At 40.1% G+C, this 20,622-nt stretch overlaps 1 protein-coding gene across 1 annotated transcript; it reads right to left on the reverse strand.

Moving 5' to 3' along the window:
• Nucleotides 1-1,959: 1,959 nt before the first annotated feature.
• TMA16 (translation machinery associated 16 homolog) lies at nt 1,960-19,637 on the reverse strand. Its single transcript, XM_084883198.1, has 7 exons — nt 19,504-19,637; nt 14,136-14,248; nt 9,534-9,571; nt 7,735-7,819; nt 6,415-6,563; nt 5,038-5,080; nt 1,960-3,158 (listed from the first exon to the last, which is right to left on the reverse strand). The coding sequence occupies exons 1-7, from the start codon at nt 19,504-19,506 to the stop codon at nt 2,978-2,980; spliced, it is 612 nt and encodes a 203-aa protein (XP_084739324.1). The 5' UTR covers nt 19,507-19,637; the 3' UTR covers nt 1,960-2,977.
• Nucleotides 19,638-20,622: the final 985 nt, after the last annotated feature.

Here is a 20,622-nt window from a genome sequence, read left to right on the forward strand (position 1 = left end):
CAGCAATGAGAGGGATAGGAGGCAGAGAATGGAGAATGAAATGCTCAAAGTCAAGTTTATAGAAACTTCAGATGCTAAGGATCTGGGTGGGCATGACCACCTAAAGGCTTCTGGCGGGAGAGAGAAAAAGACTGAGAAACTTCAAGAACACAGTGTGAGATCTGCTATTCACAAGGCTCTGGGATCACTAAAATTATTGAAATAGGAGAGAGAGAAAAAACTGAGCCAAGAGCTAAAATCTTCAAGGAATAAGCAAGTCAGCAGTTAAGAAAATAAGGGGGGGAGTTTGAATTACAGAACTGCAAGGAATAAGGGAGAAATTACTGAAAGTGGCAGTAGGGCAAAGAGGACACTTATCCAACCTCTGCCTCCGAAGTACAAGGGACAGGAGTAGAAAAAGCTTGTATTTGAGGCTAGAAAACTAAAAAACACTTAAGTTTGTAAGGCGAGAAAGTGACTAGAATATTAGGAAAAGAGACCACAGATGTCAGAGTTAGTTGCTCTGAGCTTAGAAATGTATCACTGGCCTATGTCCATAGGAGTTCAGCTCACTGATTTAGCGCAGCGTTTGGAAAACTTTACAACAGAAAGTACACCTGGCCTGTAACACCTGAAATATTTACTATTTGGCTCTTACAAAAAAAAAAAACAACTTTGATAGGCCCTAGTTTATACAGAAGTGCTAACAAAGTGAGTTACTCTGTTTCTGTTCCAGAGCCATTGACTGCAGAAGCCATCGTACAAAGACAGACTGATCTAAAAGAAGTCTAGATAAGACAGCACAAGCTATTACTGCAGAAAGAACTTGTTCCAGAGATAATGGCTAAGTATAACACTTAAAAGCATTACTTCAAAGACAAAGTATGTCTTAGGCTACTTTGGTCCAACAAGAAGTGACATGACATGTGTGGTTCTAGATGATAAAGTCAATCATTCAACAAATATTTATCTGTTCTAGTTCCAAGCACTGTATCTTGTTACATTTTTTTTTTTTTTTTTTTTTTTTTTTTTGCTTTGATAGCATAGGGAAAACTAGGAACTAATGCTTGAGGGGAAGAATAATATGTCATTTCACAAGTTACTCACCTGACAGTATGGCTTTTTAAATATCAGACGATACAGCACACTTATTCTCTTTACTGTAATTTATGACTCAGTTTTTATAGCTATGAGACTAACTATAAAATCCCCCCCAAAAAGGAAATTTTCCAATGATTAAAGAGATGGAGACCTTCTTATGTAACCACTAGTGGCCTGGTGCATGTAATTCTTGAAAAGGGGCAAGGGGTGTCTTTCAGCCCGGCCTGCACTCTCTCCAATCTGGGACTCCTCAGACATCCCTCTCACATTCCAGAACCACTGGCTCCTAACTGCTTACCTGCCTGCCTGCCTGCCTGATAGCCCCTAATGACTCTGCCGGCATGATCACCCCTAAATACCACCCTTGCCAGCGTGCTTGCCCTCAATTGGCCCCCTTGTCGGCCTGCTTGCCCCAAACTGCCCTCCCCCAGCTGGCCTGATTGTCCCTAACTGCCCCCCTCCACTGGCCTGATCACCCCCGCCTGCCCCACCTTGCCAGCCTGACTGCGCCCATCTGCCCCGTCAGCCTGCCTGTCCCAACTGCCCAACCCTGCTGGCCTGCTAACCCCTCCCACGCCCCCCCAACTCCCGCCAGCTGGCTCACCCCAACTGCCCCCCCTGCCAGCCTGCTTACCCCCAACCGTCCCCTTGCTGTCCTGCTCACTCCCAACTGTCCCCCCCTGCCAGCCTAATCGCCCCTAACTGCCTCTGCCTTGGCCCCGCCACCATGGCTTTGTCCGGAAGGACATCTAGAAGGTCTCCCAGTCTAATTAGCATATTACCCTTTTACTAACATAGATAACCCATACTTTCACACAGATAAGTAAAGCAAAGGCAAGTCAGCAGCAGTTACATCACTGCAAATGAAATAATTAGAAGTGAAATTATGAAAATAAATTTTATTTTTAATTCTTAAAAGTAAAAAATCTATAACATTTTTAATAAATTGTTAACATAATTTAGTTGATACCTAGTTAACCTCATATGGCATAATGTTTTATTCCTTTTTCTTGAAAAGATTCCAATACACTTGCATTGCATCCTTCAGAAATAGACTAAAGGACACTTGCATGCAAGTTCTGTGAAGAACAACCTTTTACTACATCCATGATATTCATGACACTTGAAATATTGAGTTATAGTAGTTTCATTTAACCTACCTCTTAAAAGAAAAAATAACACAATTGAAAAAATTGGTTCTCTAATCTTTAGGTCTGTTTCCACAAATAAAACCTATCACTTTTCACAATGAGAAAGTAGAAAATATACAAACAAAAAGAGCTACCCTGAAATCATTTATTCAATTTATCAAAAGATAGCAGATTATGTGTAGAGATCAACCTAAGAATAGCCACTGAATTTTTTTTCCTTACCATTTAGCTCTGGCTTAAAGATAATAAATAAAAGTAATGTACAATCCATTTGTGGATAAGCATTCCATATTATATTTAGATTTAATGTTTAAGAGGAACATAGTGAAAGGCAATATTGCTATCATCACTGCTGAAGAAGGACCCACAGGACCCTTTTAGAAAACAGGCTGCTGTCCATGCCCCAAATGTGAGATTAGGTGATCTAAGTAAACATGAGGGAAAGAACGAAAACATTTTTTGTCCTTATTCATAATGCTCCTTCCTGGCACAGATAAAATCGATCTTAAAGGTCACTATTTTATTTTATATCACTGTTTCTACTTTAGCAGTTTAATGTAAATAAAAAGCAACATTCATTTTTAAATAAAAATCATAACATTGTTTTTTAAGCTGCAAATGGTATTCTCATCTTGTAAGATGAGCTAACTAGCAAATTCTTGTATCTAGACAATTCTTTCACATAATAAATTCAAATGTAACTTGAGGTTCTCAAATTACCTATTTTCAACTCAAGTAAAGAACAACTAGGCCACTGCAGTCATTTCCTCATCTGAGTCACTTGATTCCTCCTTCAGCTGTAGCTCCCCTAAATCTTTGTCCACAGGAGTAGTAGTCTTCTTCTTGTGCTTCTTGGGAACTGCATCATTAGCACACACTTTCCTCATTTTAATGTTTGGCAATTTCTTCAGATCAAAATCCCATTCCCTATGCAAAAGAAAGAGTATAGATTGTTGGCAGGCTGTGACATGGGAAGCAAGAAAAAGTCAATATTTAAAACTCTGAAAGTAGTAAAACAAAATTTGTAAATTTACAACAGATTCAAATGCACTAGAAAGAAACAATATAAATGCATTAGAAAGAATCCCATATGTTCAAAACTCCCAAAGCAATATAGGAAAATGTTATACAAAAATTACAAGGAAGCTCTGTTCCATGCTTTTACTCTCCCTAACCTGAACATTTCCATAAATAAGACTCTCTGGTATCAAGAGTCTCACAAGTAGGAACTATATCATACCTGGCTACTCTCCAAAATACACAGTCAGAAAAGTTTTTCTTTTCACACACAGTGGTAAGTCACAGATAAGTTTCAGTCATCAAACAACTTTTATGGTTATAATAGAAAACTGAGTTTTTCAATCTCAGCATTTACTGTGACAATCTTACATTTATTTACTTGAGGGGCAATGTGAAGATTGTTTTGAGAACTGAAAGATAGCAATTCTAAAAATAGTCTATGCTAAATTCTTTTCTCTTTTTTGGCTTTCTTTCAGAGACAGAACATACTTGTTTTAGAAATAAAGAGCACATTTATATATCTAATTAATTAATATTACAGGCAAAAAAGTAATCCTATATAATAAAGAGGTAACATAAAAATTTAACCCTCATGCCCTCATAAGATGGCTATCTATGACCAGGCTGGCAGGGGAGTTAGTGAGGGACAACCAAACAACTGAACAAGCAGGCTGCGTGGGGTGACCAGGCCGGCAGGGGGGCCATGAGGGGCGACCAGGCCAGCAGGAAGGGCAGTTAGGGGTGATTAGGGTGGCAGGGGGGCAGTGAGGGGTGAATGGACTGGTGGGGGGGTACAGTTGGGGGCAATCAGGCCAGTGGGGGGAGGGAGGGAAGGAGGTGAGAAGAGGCAGTTAGGGGCGACCAGGCAGGCAGGCGAGCGATTAGGAGCCAACAGTCCAGGATTGTGAGAGGGATGTCCAACTGCCGATTTAGGCCTAATCCCTAGGAATCGGACCTAAACTGGCAATCGGACATCCTCCAAGGGTCCCAGATTGGAGAGGGTGCAGGCTGGTCTGAGGCCCCTTCCCTCCCCCCATGCACAAATTTCGTGCCCTGAACCTCTAGTTAAGGTATAAAAAGAATCTTAAACTCTATGTATCTAAATTATAAATACATATACACGAGCTAAAAGTAAACTAATTCTTAAATGATCAGTGAACTTTATTAGAGCCAATATTTTGTAAGTACTAAATACCAAGTATTTTTCTATGAATTCAAAAGTATAAAATTATAAAATGAGCTTAAAGGTATCAAATATGACTAGACTTAATTTATCTAATTTCAATTAGCATACAATTTCAGACCCATCAACATGATCTAGTTAATATCAAAAAGGCTGGTCAGAGTACTGTTAAAGAGACCACGGACCTCCTGGCTCAGAAGACTCTGCCTTCACCTCGTATTACTTCCATTAACAACTTCTCCAACAGAGGTTCCTGAAAATAGTCTGGGATGTGACTCTGAGCCATCAAATCAGTTGCTTTTATTTCTTTTTTTAAAATAAGAATTGGTGAGGAATAGTGAGATCAGGTTCTTTTAAGTACTACAGTAAAGCATTTAAGAATATTTTGAAAAGGAAATAAAAGTCTCATGTCACTAGCATGTCAGTGTATATCTGGTGTTTCAAACAAACACAACTTGGAAAATTCTACTTTGATAAAAGAGGAAAGGTTAAAAAAACAATCTGATTTTCTGTCAGCTCTGATGTCTACACTGAAAAAAAGAAATTTTATGTCTCATGTATTTGACATGTTGTTTCAGGGAACAATAAAAGTGACAGACTCACCTAAAGGTTTTCAGATTAGCTCCATTTAGAATATCTGGGATCTCTGGGAAAGAAAATAATTTATATCCATTAGGTAATGTTTTCTAAATTACAACATTTTATAATTTCGTTTATTATATCAGATGCCACAAATAATTGACAAACAGTAAGATCATCCAAAGCAAAACAAAATTCCAAAGCATTGTTATGCTACATGAAAGTAAATTTTGCAAAAGTAAAAGGCTTAGCTTAAGGTGACTAAGGAACGCTATTAAATAATAAATTCTAGCATAGAATCTGTAAAAGAAAACAAATCTACAGTAATCCTCCCTTATCTGCAATTTCACTTTCCAAAGTTTCAGTCACCTGAGGTTAACTGCAATTTAAAGTTCTGAAATGGAAAATTCCAGAAACAAACAATTCCTAAGTTTTTTATTGCGAGCCATTCGGTGCAGCTTGATGAAATCTCACAATGCCCCCCTCTGGGCCAATTGGGATGTGAACCATCCCTTTATTCACTATCTCAACCAACCTGCTGTTGGCCACTTAGCATTCTACTCTTGCTTATCAGATCTACTGCTGTGGTATCCCAGTGCATGTGTCCCAGTGACCTTTATTTTACTTAATAATGGCCTCAAAGTGCAAGCAGTGATTCTGGAAATTCGGAAATACCAAAGAGAAGCCATAAAAGGCTCCTTTAAATGAAAATGTGAATACTATAAGTCTACAGCAAATTATGCTGACAGACCATCTGATTTTTTTTAAGGCAAGCCAGAAATCTACATTTTTTTCATGAGAAATCACCAGATTTTTTTTTATTAACAATTAATAAGCCAATAAATACCATTTGCAGGCTATATTCAGGCTTTGGGTTTTCATCAGTTTGTGGGTTTTATAAGTCTTAAGTACCTTTTCCTTTTAAGTGCCTTTCTTCAGACAGTGTTGATAAACTAATGACATACTCGTCCTTAGGAATGGTAAGAAGTGCTAAAATGCCCAGAATGAATATTGGATTTCTATATTTCTCAAGAATGACTGCAACAATTACTGCTTGGTTCTGTAAGAATTACAAAGACGACAAGGACACAGTATCACCTTCTAAAGAAACTTACAGTTGGAGATAGTAACTCTATAACAAAGCAAACAGGTACCTGCCAGAGGCGAAGAAAAATTTTACTTTCACAGTAGAAAGAAATGAGGTCACTGTCACAATGGACAGTTTTGGGAAATGTAGAAAAACAAAAGAGTTAAAAATGATTCCATATATTCACAAAAAAAAGAAAATCAAAGGAAGAAAATCAAACTAAACTAAACAGAATAATGAACCTTTGAAGTGCACCACAAATCTGATGTTGCTATGTATGTTAGAAAGAAAAAGGAGCATGGCCGTGAACACACCAAGGCCATAGCCTTCATACTGCTGCCGCTCCCGCTCCATTGTCTGTTTGATGACTGTCTCCCGGGAACAGTGTCGCCTTCCCTGCCTGTCTTTGATGCTGTTATGTAATTCAATCTGCTCCAGCTCACTGCTGAATCGATTTAAATACCTGAAAAATAAGAAAATGATCTGAGTTACAAAGTCTGCATTTTTGGCTTATGCTATTTCATTGAAAACATAATTCCCAGCCTTCGCCTGTCTAAATTTTTACTAATATATTCCTCTGAGTTCAAGTCCTTAGACCTCAGACCTTCCCTGGATAACTCAACCATTCTCAAAATTTTTGCAACCAAATCACCGCCTGCTATTAAAGTATCTATTAAACTACAGATGCTCATTTTCAACCACCTCCTGAACATCTTTGTTTGAAAGTTTTATAGAGGCTTAACACATCAAAACTGACCCCACCCATCCCTACCAAGCCTGCTCCATTTCTTTAGCTCCCTATCTCAAGAAACAGTATGACCATTCATCTGACTGTCCAAATAAGGAATAAAAGTGACCTCCTTCTTTCCTCTCCCCCTCCCCACCCTTTATGCCACATCAGTTTTCACTAAAGACTGAGACTTCTCCCTTCTTTGTAACCTTCCCTTCCCTTCCTCTTCCTTCCCTTCCCCACACTGCTACTAGCCAAGCAGAGGCTACCACCATCTTTTGCCTAGAGTGTTTGTTTCGTAAGCCTCTCAACAGTCTCCTGGCTAATGCCATGTCTCTCAGGCCCTTATCCTCATTCTCATTACTGCGACCTTTCTAAAGTTTAAACAAGAGCAATCATCTTCAGTGCTTGCTGTAAAAGCCTCCCATGGTTCTGAATGTCCTTTGATAAAGTCCAAACTCTCGTAATGATATCTGAGGTCTTTCATGAGTTGGTTGTCACTTACCATACCTGTCATAACTCCCTCCTTGAGCCTGTTATTTCAATCCTATTAGATGCCTGCCAGATCTCTATATAAGGCACTCTCATCTGTGGCCTTTTAGATATTCGTCTCTGCCAGAGGCTTTTCAATCTGCCCTCAACCTGCTAACCTCTGTCCTTCAGCTATCACTTCAGATGATAGATTCCCAAGAAGCCTTTACTGACCCCAAGAAATTGGATGAACTACCATTGTGAGGTACAGAATGGTTACAACCTGCTAAAGTGAGAAGGCTAGGATATAAATCCCAAGTCCTTTTTATTATAAAGTCCATTTGCTCTCCTATAAATCCAGAACACAACTGTCTCTTGAAGAACCAGAGTTAAAAATTCCCTTTTCTCTTCTCATAGCATGTCCAGTGTTTACCTTTCAATTAATTCACAAGCATCTTTCTTTGAATATCCTCTTTTTTGGGGATCCAGATGATTTTGAAACCACTGCAGCTTTTCACCTATAACAAAAAGTACCAAGATAAACACCAAAGTGATCATTTAAGTAAAGAGCTATTCATTTTAATTTTCAACATCAACGTGTTTATAACAGTATCAAATTTTATTTCCGTGCTAAATATAAGACCTCATGTGGGCTCAAAGCTAATTAAACCAGTCTGTAAGAAATTAAGTTGTCACATTTTAATTTGGGGAAGAAACAGAATGAAAGGGATAGTTCTCTGTATATATTTCTTATCCAATAAGGATGCAAATTTTTTTTTAAAGGATACTTTAACAGAACATGAAGTTCTAAGTATTTAAAAAGCAAAGGGTAGAACTTGTCTAAAATAAAATGAGAACATTAGATTAATAATAAAAATGGTATCTGCAGAACATTTTGTAGGCAGCAAGCACTAAGTCAAGAGCTTTATAATCCTATAATTAGTACTATTATTATTCCCACTTACAAATGAGAATGGTTAAGTAACCTGTTTAAGTAAATATATTAAATGTACAAAATCTGCCAGATACAAAGAGCTAATTTTTATGAGTAAATCAGATCATCAGGGTCACTTGCAGTGATTTCTCAAAATTAGAGATGAAGAAATAGCCCTATTCCAGAAACTGATAACCCACTTAGAAATACTACTCCATTACCTTACGAAGGGTTAGGTAAGTGTTCAAATACCTTCAATTTTAGTAATAAAGCTTAATAGTCACTATTTTGAAATTTCAGGCTTATCAGTAAAAATTTACTAACAGTACATTTAACACCCCTCCCCCCAAAGAAGAGATTGTGATACTGAGATATAAACTGAATATTTGGAAATATTACACATGGACTGCTGTTTACAAATACTTAGGCCATAATTCTAATGCTTATGGAGCTAAAATTAAACTTCAGCCATAGATAGACAGACAAAGGCAAATAGGTAGACAGGTAGATTGGTAGTTGATTATAAACCAAACAATTTTTGAAAAACAAAGTTAGATATTATTAACAAATAAAGGCCTGATGCATGAAATTTGTGCAAAGGGCTCAGTCTAATTAGCATATTATGCTTTATATTATAGACTAGAGGCCTGGTGCATGAAATTCATGTACAGGGGTGGGGAGTGTGCCTCAGCCCAGCCTGCACCCTATTCAATCTGGGACCCCCACCAGGATCGGAACCAAATGGAAATGGGCAGTTGGACATCCCTCTCACAATCCAGGACTGCTGGCTCCCAACTGCTCACCTGCCTGCCTTCCTGACTGCCCCTAACCGCTTCTGCCTGCCAGCCTGACCACCCCCTAACCACTCTCCTGCCAGCCTAATCAATGCCTAACTGCTCCCCTACCAGCCCGACTGCCCCTAACTGCCCTCCCCTGCAGGCCTGATCACCCCCAACTGCCCTCCCTTGCAGGCCTGGTCCCTCCCAACTGCCCTCCCCTGCTGGCCTGATCACTCTCAACTGCCTTCCCCTGCTGGCCATCCTGTGATGACCATCTTATGTCCACATGGGGGCAGCCATCCTGTGTGTTGGAGTGATGATCAATTTGCATATTACCTCTTTATTATATAGGATGTTCTAAGAGTTTAACAATTGGTTTTATTTTGTTCAGTTTTAATTAAGCCTGATAAAGAAAATTTACTTAGATAAAAATAGTATTTCACTAGGAAAGAAAAAAAAAAAAAGGTATAGGACAGAATTTCACTATAGCAAAAATGTCAAATAAGTGAATCCACTTACCAATAAGATTGAGACGCAATGCCTTTTCATTCTTCAACCTTGGAAGAAAAGGTGTATAAATATGTTAGAGAATTTCCAAAGCACATTTTTAAAATCTGTCAAAACAACAAAAAGAAAAACTGCCTCAAGAATCTTAATTCAAAGATCATTCTTTCATAAACATGAAATTAATTTTGTTGATATGGAAGCACTGAACATCAGGCTTTCTAAAAAATCACTGGAATGAAAGTTATTAAAATTTTTTTCTTAGCTCTTCAATAACTAAAGGATATGTTTGAAACATAAGTTTTATACAAATAGAAAGGAGAGCTTGACTAGATTATGAAGTCGAGATGGGTTTTGTAAAATATTGTGCACAAAAGAGTGATGATGTAATTAATACCTTCTAGAAGACTTGAGTTCTGTCAACAAGACCAAAAGACATTACTGTCACTTTTAAATTTCCACAAGAACAAAACAGAATGTCTGTTCAAAAATTTGAAAAAAATTATAACAAAGAAAAAACTGTTTTCATTTATCAGAAAACAGTTTAGACAGTGTGTATCTCCTTTGTTGATATTCTAAATACTAATTCACCCAGAAGAGAGCTTTGTATAGCTCGTGTTTGCTACACTATATGCCACCCAATAAGAATACTGTCCTGCTCTAACAAAGTTGACCTGATTTACTCTCCTATTTTAAACAACTGAAAAACTGGATAACAAAATGAAGCCTCTTTTATAAAAAAAATTTTAACCATAGAATGGGAGAAAATATTCACAACATAAATAATTAACAATGGATTTGTATTCAGAATATACAAAAGCTCTTCTTACTTAATGAGAGACAATCCAATATTAAAATGCACAAAACATTTCAGCAGATTTCTGAATCAAAGGCATACAAGTGACCAATAAACATATAAGATACTAAGTGTGCAAATTAAACCACACTGAAATACTACTTACACTTAATAAATTAAAAAAACTGATAATACAATGTTTTTTAGAAGATATGGAGCAAATATAACACATACATCGGTGGTTAACATCTAAAATGGTACGATCATTTGGATAAGACAATTTCTTACATACTTAAACATTGCACCTATCATATGACCAACAACTCTTATAAACTTGATTTCTTATATTCTTAAACATACATCTAACGTTTACCGTATTACCCAGCAATTCCAATTCTAGGAACTAAAAGGAAAATGAAAATATATGTCCACATGAATGTTAATGGCAGCTTTATTTATGATAATAGGGGCTGGCAAATATTTTCTGAAGTGGCCACATAGTAAGATGTTAGGCTCTGCAGACCATGTGGCAACTACTCACCTCCACCACTATCGCCTGAAAGCGGCCACAGACAATGCAAGAGGAATGGGCATAGATACTTTCCACTAAAACTTTTTTTATACAAAAACCAGTGCTGGACTCTTATTTTGCAGACCCTGATGATATACAAAAACTTTAAACAATCCAAATAACCACCATCTGGTGAACGGGTAAATAAACTACATAGCCATAGAATGGAATACTATCCTTATAAAAACCCTGGTTCCATCACATCCACAATGATGGGGAGATTCACCAACTGGAAGTCAGTCCTGCAGTCAGTGCTGGGTTGCCATGGTGACCCAGCACTGACTGCTATGGCTGCAGGCACAATGACCCAGCACTGACTGCTGAGGGGGCTGAGGATCAGCCCAGAGAGAGGCCTGAACAGAGAAGCAGGGCCTGATCCATAGCTTCTGTGGCAGCTGTTGACTAGCACTAGCCTCTCTCTTTCTTTCCAGGCCTAGTCAGCAGCCACGCCTCCATTTCTCTCCAAGCCTCCATGGGGCTGCTGATCAGCTCCATCTTTCTTCTCAGGCCCAGTTGACAGGCCCAGAGTTGTTGACTGGTAAAGAAACAACCAATCAGAACCAAATCTGAGTCAACTGTGATGAGCCAATGGCCACCTAGGAGGTGGAGCTTTTGATGCTGACTGGAATAGAAACTGACCAATCAGAATAAAATTGGCCTGCAGGGGAGGGCAGTTGGGGGCGAGGTCAGGCTAGCAGGGAGGACAGGTGGGGGTAATCAGGCCATCAGGGGAGCAGTTAGATTATAATCAGGCCAGTAAGGGAGGAAGTAGGAGGTAATCAGGCTGGCAAGGGAGTGGTTAGGGGGTGATCAGGATGGCAGGCAGAAGCCGTTAGGGGCAATCAGGAGACAGGCAGGTGAGCAGTTGGGAGCCTTCAGAAGTCCTGGATTGTAAGAGGGATGTCCGACTGCCAGTTTAGGCCCAAAACCTGTGGGATCAGGCTTAAACAGGCAGTCAGACATCCCCCAAGGGGTCCCAGATTGGAGAGGGTGCAGGCTGGGCTGAGGGACACACCCCAGTGCACAAATTTTGCCTCTAGCCTATACTAATAAAAGCATAATATGCTAATTGGGGAGACCTCCCAGCCAAAGCCATGGTGGTAGGGCTGAGGCGGGGGTGGTTGGTTTGAGGCAATCAGGCCAGGAGGGAAGGACAGTTTAGGGCAAGCAGGCCAGCAAACAAGGGGGGCAGTTGGGGGTGAGCAGGCCAGCAGGCAGAGTGGTTAGGGATGATCAGGCAGGCAGGAAGGCAGGTGAACGGTTAGGAGCCAGCAGTCCCAGATTGTGAGAGGGATGTCCGAGGGCAGTCAGATATCCCCCGAGCAGTATTTCACATAGTCCCAGATTGGAGAGGGGGCAGGCCGGGCTGAGGGCCAACCACGCCACCCCCCACCCCATGCATGAATTTCATGCACTGGGCTACTAGTTCAGTAATAAAAGAAAAGGACAACTAATAAGTGAAATGGATGAATTTCACAAACATTATGTTAAATGAAAAAAGTTGGCACACAATATTACCTACAATGTGATTTCATTTATATGAAAAAATAAGACAGACAAATCTCTTCTAACAAAATAAAGAGCAAATCAGTGGTTGCCTGAGGCTGGGGTGAAGATTGACTGGGAAGAAGCATAGGGAATCTTTTGGGAAAATGAAAATACACTATACACTGACCATGGGGCTACACCAGTTTATTATCAAAACCCCAGACTGGTACACTTTAAACAGTCTGTTTTATTGTATGCTATTTATACCTCAAAGTTGATTTAAAAAAAAAAAAAAAAAAGATGCTTCAAAACTGGGTAGAGAATGGCTTTGAGAATTCATTCCTTTTAAATAAGCCTAAAGAGAAGAATCAAGTGAGAGGACAGGCTGAGTGAACTCAATGAGGGCCTGAACCAGAAGAGAATGAGTTGGGATAAAGAAAAGTAGAGAGATATGAGATTAATTCTCAAAAGTACTAGTAGGTGTTTCCTAGATTCTTACCCATTATGCTTAGTTTCCCTTTGTTAACTTTTCATACTAAGTCATTTTCATTTGGTATCTAGAATTCCTTACTACATACTCTGTGGGACAAGACATGACAGAACTAAATGAAATGCTGCTATGCTGGGAAATCCTAAAATAAAACTAAAATCATTAAATCATTATATAGAATAGCCATTTGCTACTGTTGTAAATTAGGCATTGCTTGAAATGTGCTAGTCTTCAAACCATACTAATTTTTTTTAATATGAATAGCAGCAGTATTTCACATAGTTCTAAATTAGAGCATTCAAATACTGAAGATGAGAACATGTTTGAACTCTTAACTCTGTTGCTATTCACTCTTGCAACATCTTTAAGTAATCAGAGGTCATCAATGAGAGTCAATCTGATGAACCCAGATCTGGTTCTCTATTCTCACCACTGACTGAAGGCGCTGCACCCTAACAGATGTCCTCCCAGATCCCTGCCCTCTCTATTCTCCTCAAAAGAAGCCTTAGGAAGTGGTACAAAGAATCCTGGGTTCTGTGGAAAAAGTATGGATATTCCAAGCTGCCTGGCTACCTCTTTGTTCCTTAGAAAACCAAGTGTCTTTGGTAGGCAGAAAGTAACAAAAGGTGGTAATATCTTAAAACGGTCCCCACTGATCTTGTCTCTTCAGATTCATGTCCTCACTTTCCAACCCATAATTATTTTATTTTTTCTTCAATGCACTCATCACAACCTATTTAAATTTATATGTCTGTCTTAGGTAAAGTGCTGGATTCTTGTTCACTGTTTTTTTTATCTTTAATGCATTAGTGGACAGAATTTACTTAACATATCATTCATTCATTCATTATTTATTTACTTAGTAAATCCTCACCTGAGGATATTTTTAGAGAGAGTTGAAGGGAGGGAGGGAGGGAGGAAAGGAGGGAGGGAGGTGAGGGGGGAGAGAGGGAGGTAGGGAAGGAGGAAGGTAGGGAGGAAGAGAAAAAAGAGAAACATTAATGTGAGAGACATAGATTGGTTGCCTCCCCACACACCCAACTGGAGTCAGGGATAGAGCCTACAAACCAGATATATGCCCTTGACGGGGAATCAAGATATGACCCTTGGTGCTCGAGCCATGACCCTTGGTGCTCGGGTCATGACCCTTGGTGCTATTCACTGAGCACACTGGTCAGGACTAATATAATTTTTAAAGAAAAAATACTAATGAAGAAATGTATAAATGGGGCTTTCACCAACACCCAATACAAATAATAAAAAGACACTTACTTTTCCTTTTTTTCTTGTTTGTGGGCCTCTCTCGTAATTTGAGCTGCTTTTCTACTATAGGGATGGATGACTTTTTTTTCTCGGCCTTCACTTTTTCCCTTTGGTGCTTTAGGCTAAAAGGTAGGAAAACATGACACATACAAGTCAGATATATAACTGATTTATGTCAAAATTTTTTCTTCAGAAATAAATGTTAAAAATAGTAACTTAAAAGGAATACTTTAAGCCTGAAACACTACACCGGGTTTCAGAGAATAAGCCAGATCTATTAAATAATTCAAACAGTCTGTTTCTATGGTCACAACAGAAATGATATATCCAGAACTATTCTCCATGGTGTAAAAAATAAAGAAACACAAATGGTCAATAAAGCCAGCTCTTCAACTGTTCCCTCTTCAAAGTAGGTACAGAGAATGCCAAGAGTGAAGTGACTTACAACTGAACATTTGTGTTACAGTTAAGAAAGTTAAGGGGCCAGAAAGAACATAGGATATTAATAGGAGCTTGACTGGAGAGGATGCACATGGAACAGAGTGGGCAGTGAATCAAACAAAATCAAAGTTGGGCACATAAGAAAACAGGAGCAGAGGAAATAATAGGAGCCATCTCAAAATTAGCACAATCCCAAAGGAAACAAATTATTTTCCCATTCAAGCCTTATGCCAGGTACCATAACTCATTCAGTTCTCTAAACCTAGACCTTTCAGTAAGTCTATTCCTACATAACTCTGTATCCTATTACACCTATTTATTATTTAGAAATTAGGTTTGGCTTCCTATAATAGAAACCCAAAATAACAATGGCTTAACCCAGAATAAATTTAGTTCTCTCCTGTAAAAAGTAGAAGCTGGAGGCTCTGCTCCAGAGGCTACTTCCATCTTATCATCTAATATCCATAGGCTAGAACTTTATACACACACACACACACACACACACACACACACACAGGGTGTCCAAAATAATGTACACACACACTTTGAGTAATATAAAGGCAGTGTTTATTAAAATACATTTCCTTTTCATGCAACAGTTATCAGCTCTTAAAGTGTGTATACACTTTTTGGGGACACCCTACAGTTCAAGATGACTTAACAACAAGCCTAAACTCCAGCCAGTGAGAAGTAGAAAAAAAAATCAAAGGCATACCCCTTTCCTTTAAGAGCAAGATCTGGGAAGTTGCAGTCTTCTGCTTGCATACCACTGACCAAAATTTATGAGTAATATATAAAATCTTTATTCTCAGAAAATATAAATTGCAGTAGAAGAGTCTATTAGGAAACAGCTAGCAGTCTCTAACATACCTAATATTCAAAAAGGTCAAATGTTTCTAAAACACCCTCTTCAAAATATTATCATTGCTTTAATTCAGTTTCATGACCTTTCATGACTAGGATGGCCTTTAGGTTCTCACTGCTAGTCTTTTCCCATGGAAGTCACAGAGCTTACTTTTCTACACTCACTCACTCTACTGACAGTTAGGTCCAAGTCCTTCACATGGAAAACAATCTATACCCCCAACCTACTTCTCCAGCATCATCTCTCTTCCTTCAAAACATCCACCGTCCCATTCTTTCTAAACATTCTGACTGTCCGGTGACTTCTTGAGACTGTACATGTCACCTCTGCCTGCAAAATACTTTGCTTTGTCCTTTCATAGGACGCAATTCACAGTAACTTCCTTTGTAAAACTCTCCAAACAGAATAAAAGGACCACCAATTCCTCCTTCACACATGTACCCATTCCTTCAACAAATATGTACTAAAATTTTCCACAAAGACTTGTTGCTTGCTTCTTGATAACCATGACCCGGAATGGCACCGCAATTGGTTACAGGTGTAAGGGAAGAGTGAAACCATCATAAACAGTATGTGGATTCTTTTGAGTGCCTCTGCTGTGTGGAGGTGAGGAAGGTGTAAAAAAAAATTTTGTTGCATGAAGTTTACCTAGCAAATATGTATCAAGTACAAACTTTCAGAACTCATGGTAGGTTGCCTCTAAGATGGTCCCCAATGAATCCCACCTCCTGATATTCATGTTCATGTCTAATCCTCTCCCTTTGAGCGTAGTCCTAGCGACTCACTTTTAGTAAACAACATTTGGCATAAGCGATGAGATTTCAACCCCGAGGTCAGGTTTTGAAAATAAGGACTTTGGCTTCTGTCTTGCCTACTCTTTTGACTTTTACTCTGATGGAAACCAGCTAGCATGTAGTGAGCTGTCCTATGGAGAGGCCTATGTGACAATTACCTAGAAGCTTCCAGCCAATAACTAGCGAAGAACAGAGGCCCTCAGTCAGGTAGTCCAAGAGGTGCTGAATGTACCAAGAACCACATGAATGAGGTGGGAAGTGGATCCTCCCCAGATGTTAATTGGGGTTAACCAGGGTTGGGGAACCTTTTTCTGCCAAGGGCCATTTGGATATTTAACATCATTTGTAGGCCATACAAAATTATCAACTTAAAAATTAGCCTCCTGACAAAACCGGTTAGGCTCAGTGGATAGAGTGTCGGCCTGCGGACTGAAGGGTCCCGGGTTCGATTCTGGTCAAGGGCATGTACCTTGGTTGCGAGCACATCCCCAGTGGAGGGGGGTGCAAGAGGCAGCTGATCGATGTTTCTCTCTCATCAATGTATCTAACTCTTTATCTCTCTCCCTTCCTTTCTGTAAAAAAATCAATAAAATAGCCGAAACCGGTTTGGTTCAGTGGATAGAGCATCGGCCTGAGGACTGAAGGGTCCCGGGTTCGATTCCGGTCAAGGGCATGTACATTGGTTGCGGGCACAACCCCAGTGGGGGGTGTGCAAGAGGCAGCTGGTCGATGTTTCTCTCTCATCGACGTTTCTAACTCTCTATCCCTCTCAATTCCTCTCTGTGTAAAATCAATAAAATATATATTTTTAAAAAATCAATAAAATATATATTTTTTAAATTAGCCTCCTATATTTGGTCCAACATTTAATTAACTCACCCCTAATACCTTGGCCGAGCCAGACCAAATGATTTCGCAGACCTTATACAGCCCTTGGGCCAGACATTCCCCACCCCTGTTAAAGCAAAGCCTCAGATTGTACCTTGAATACAACCTTGTAAGAATCCTAGAGGCAAAGACATGGTAAGCCATGCCTGATCCCGGACCCACAGAAATTGTGCTATAGTAAATGTTATTGTATTAAGCCATTAAATTTTGGAATAGCTTGTTTTCCAGAGATAAACTAATTCAAGACCAAAAACCAAAACAATAACAAAAACAAAGATGTGCTCTTTAAAAAGATGATGCCTTTGTTTCATATCCTAACAAATAAAAGTTATCAAAGAAAAAAAGATGCTCTCTGAAGCTGCTAAAACATAACAACTACCATTAGATCCATAAAATTTTTTCCTTTAAAGATTTAAAAATTTTATTTAGAACAAGAAATACTTTGATACCCTTAGAGTACGAAAATGTCCTCAGGCTTTAGAAGATCTCAGGTAAAGAACCTTGGAGACTTAGTACAAAGAGACAGAACATGTATTCTGACTCAACTGTGCTTTACGATTCCTTATAATAACTTATTCATAAGAAGGTTGCCTCAAGGCAGGGTAAATATTTAATAAGGCACAGAAATAACACTAAATTTCAAGCATTTCCCTACAATTAAAAACAAACAAACAACAAAATGTTTCAACAGGAAAACTGAAGTAAAACCCTGTCAATAAAATGTTAACCTATTAAGCAGTCTATTCAATATCTCTTAAATAAAAAGCAATTAGTCTCTATTGGTCAGAGGTTCTCCAAATGAATTTTGTAGAGCATACAGAACATAGACATATAACAAAACTAGGGGAGTTAAAAGTGCATTTTCAATGGAAGATTAACATTTTATGTTTTAAAAATTACCAAATTTAACTTTCAAAGAGATAGGAAAAATATAATTTCTTTCCATAGGCATAACTAATAGATTGTTCTGAATAACTGACTACATCATACTTCAAAAAGTTTCTGGCCTAGAAGTATTCTAGTCAGAAAACTTGTACTTAAAGTATCTTTTCCCCACAATCTTTAGTGATTACTTCGGAAAATTTTAAACTATTCTTTAAATTCAGAATTGAGAGTTATAGAAGAAAACATAATTTACTCAAAAAAACAGCAACAGAGAGGTATTTCAGGGCATAAGCCATGATATTTCATTGAGGTTAGGTTTTGAAAGAAAGTACTTTGGCTTCTGTCTTGCCTACTCTCTTCACATATTCCTATTAAAATAAAAAATAAAGTAAATCTGAAAAGTACAACAGGGAAAAGGGTAACATGTAAAGTGTGCTTTACATAAATACTCTTTCACATCCCAGTGTTTAATGAAAACAAGTTTCAGTGCCCTGGGAACGGGGGGGGGGGGGGGGGGGCGTGGAGGCAGGACTTGGGGGAGCCAGGGTCCCGGAGGCCGGTGACTGGAGCCAAAACCGGTTTGGCTCAGTGGATAGAGCGTCGGTCTGCGGACTGAAGGGTCCCAGGTCCCAGGTTCAATTCCGGTCAGGGGCATGTGCATTGGTTGCGGGCACGTCCCCAGTGGGGGGTGTGCAGGAGGCAGCTGGTCGGTGTTTCTCTCTCATCCACGTTTCTAGCTCTCTATCCTTCTCCCTTTCTCTCTGTGGAAAAATCAATAAATTTTAAAATAAAATATAAAAATAAAAACAAAGAGAAACTGGGGGTAGAATGGAGGTTGTCAGGGATGAGGTGGGGGGTGGAGAAGTGGATAGGTGGCAATAGATAGACATTTCCAGTTATTACATGATTTTGTTCTGGGACTTAAGACACAGTTAAAAATACTATAGTATATACTTGAAAGTTACGAATAAAGTAAATCTGAAAAGTACAACAGGGAAAAGGGTTACATGTAAAGTGTGCTTTACATAAATACTCTTTCACATCCCAGTGTTTGATGCAAACAAGTTTCAGTGCCCTGGGAACGGGGGGCGTGGAGGCAGGACTTGGGGGAGCCAGGGTCCCGGAGGCCGGTGACTGGAGACCAAGGAAGAGGCGGCGGGGCCCACGCAGTCTACACCGGCCGGCAGGGCGGCACAGGGGGATGGAAGCAGCTTTTTACGAGTTTTGCCGAATAGCGAGACAAAGTGCAACTGCAGATCATCCGCTGCGGGGGGGCAGCAGGGGCAGGGCGCCCTGCGAGGACTGGGGAATCGGCAGCAGAGCTTCCCGGTCCGGCCGCCGGGCTGGGACCCTCCTCCCGGCCTCGGATCCCTGGGCTCCCCCGGGGACAGTCACTCCGCGCGCTCCTCCCTCCCCGCTTCCCCGGACCACCCCCCTCTCCTCCCCTCCCCGATCGGAGCCATCTCCGGAGCCGAACGGGTTCCAACGTGCGGGAGGGGCCCACCATGGTGACGTCCTCGCGCCCCGGGGGCTCTGCACTCCGCGTCGGGCAGCCTCACCGACGGCGGCGCCTCCGCTCACCCAGGGGATCCCAGCCGGCAGAACCCACGTGCGGCCCGGAGAAGCCGGGCGGACCCGACCGGAAGGGGCGGGGCGAGTACGCTGCTCTAAAACGTCCCGGGAAACCGCGACCTCGTCTTTTTGGCCCGCGTTGGCTTTGACTCCCTAGCCCAGCAGCAGCCTCCTCCCTGCGGAGGTCATCGGGAAGCGCGATGTCCCGGAGCTTGTGCTGGATGGTGACATCTAGCTCCCTGACACCTGAAACTCCAGGCTCATGGTGTCCCGGGCCAGGACGCCGGTGCTGGGCAACAGCCCAGGTGCACAACTCCAGGGCCAAGCTAGGTAGGCTCTTCTCTTGGGGCATCTGCCTCAGAGATTGGCCTCTTTCCAGGAGGGCTGCTCAGGAATGACAGAATGAATCCCCCTGGTCCTCCTCTCCAGTCCAACACTCAGGCACCCAGTAACTACTGTAAGATACAGAGTGGCCAGATTATTATATTTATATTTGAGGCCCAATGCATGAATTCGTGCATGGGTGGGGTCCAGCCAGCCTGGCCACAGAAAAGGGACATGGCAGTTCAACTCCTGGTGGAGGGAAACATTTGCATTTTAGCCTTTTGTCATATAGGATATACACTGAGTGGCCAGATTATTATGCGTTTAGAGATCATAATAATCTGGCCACTCAGTATAGTGTGAAGACATCTTTTAAGATATTTTCCTGTGCTTTAACAAATACAATGATGTGTGTGTGTTTGTGTAGACTGGTTAAGTATTTGTTAGAGATAGAGATAGAGATAGAGATAGAGATAGAGATAGAGATATATCAATAGATAAAATGGGAATAAAGGCTTCATTTCTAGAGTAACCATTAAAAGAATAGAAATGGTGTACCTCACTGAATAGGTCACAAACAGAGAAAATAAATAGAATAATTTTTTTTTAAATACATTCAAAGCAGGGAAATTTAAAAAAAGAGAAACAGGAATTTAAGGGAAATAAAAAATAAAAATAGGGTTGTAGATTTAAATCCATATGGTTGTGGACTAAATGCCCTAATTAA

This window comes from Pipistrellus hanaki (genome assembly GCF_964339955.1).
Source record: "Pipistrellus hanaki genome assembly, chromosome: 5".
In the NCBI taxonomy this organism is placed as follows: domain Eukaryota; kingdom Metazoa; phylum Chordata; class Mammalia; order Chiroptera; family Vespertilionidae; genus Pipistrellus; species Pipistrellus hanaki.

Coding starts and splice junctions, on each gene's coding strand:
- TMA16 (XM_084883198.1), bottom strand. Junction 5,081..6,414: donor GTATGAAGGCTATGGCCTTG/GTGTGTTCACGG, acceptor TTTCTTTCCCAG/AGATCCCAGATATTCTAAAT. Junction 3,159..5,037: donor GCTAATCTGAAAACCTTTAG/GTGAGTCTGTCA, acceptor TCTTTTGCATAG/GGAATGGGATTTTGATCTGA.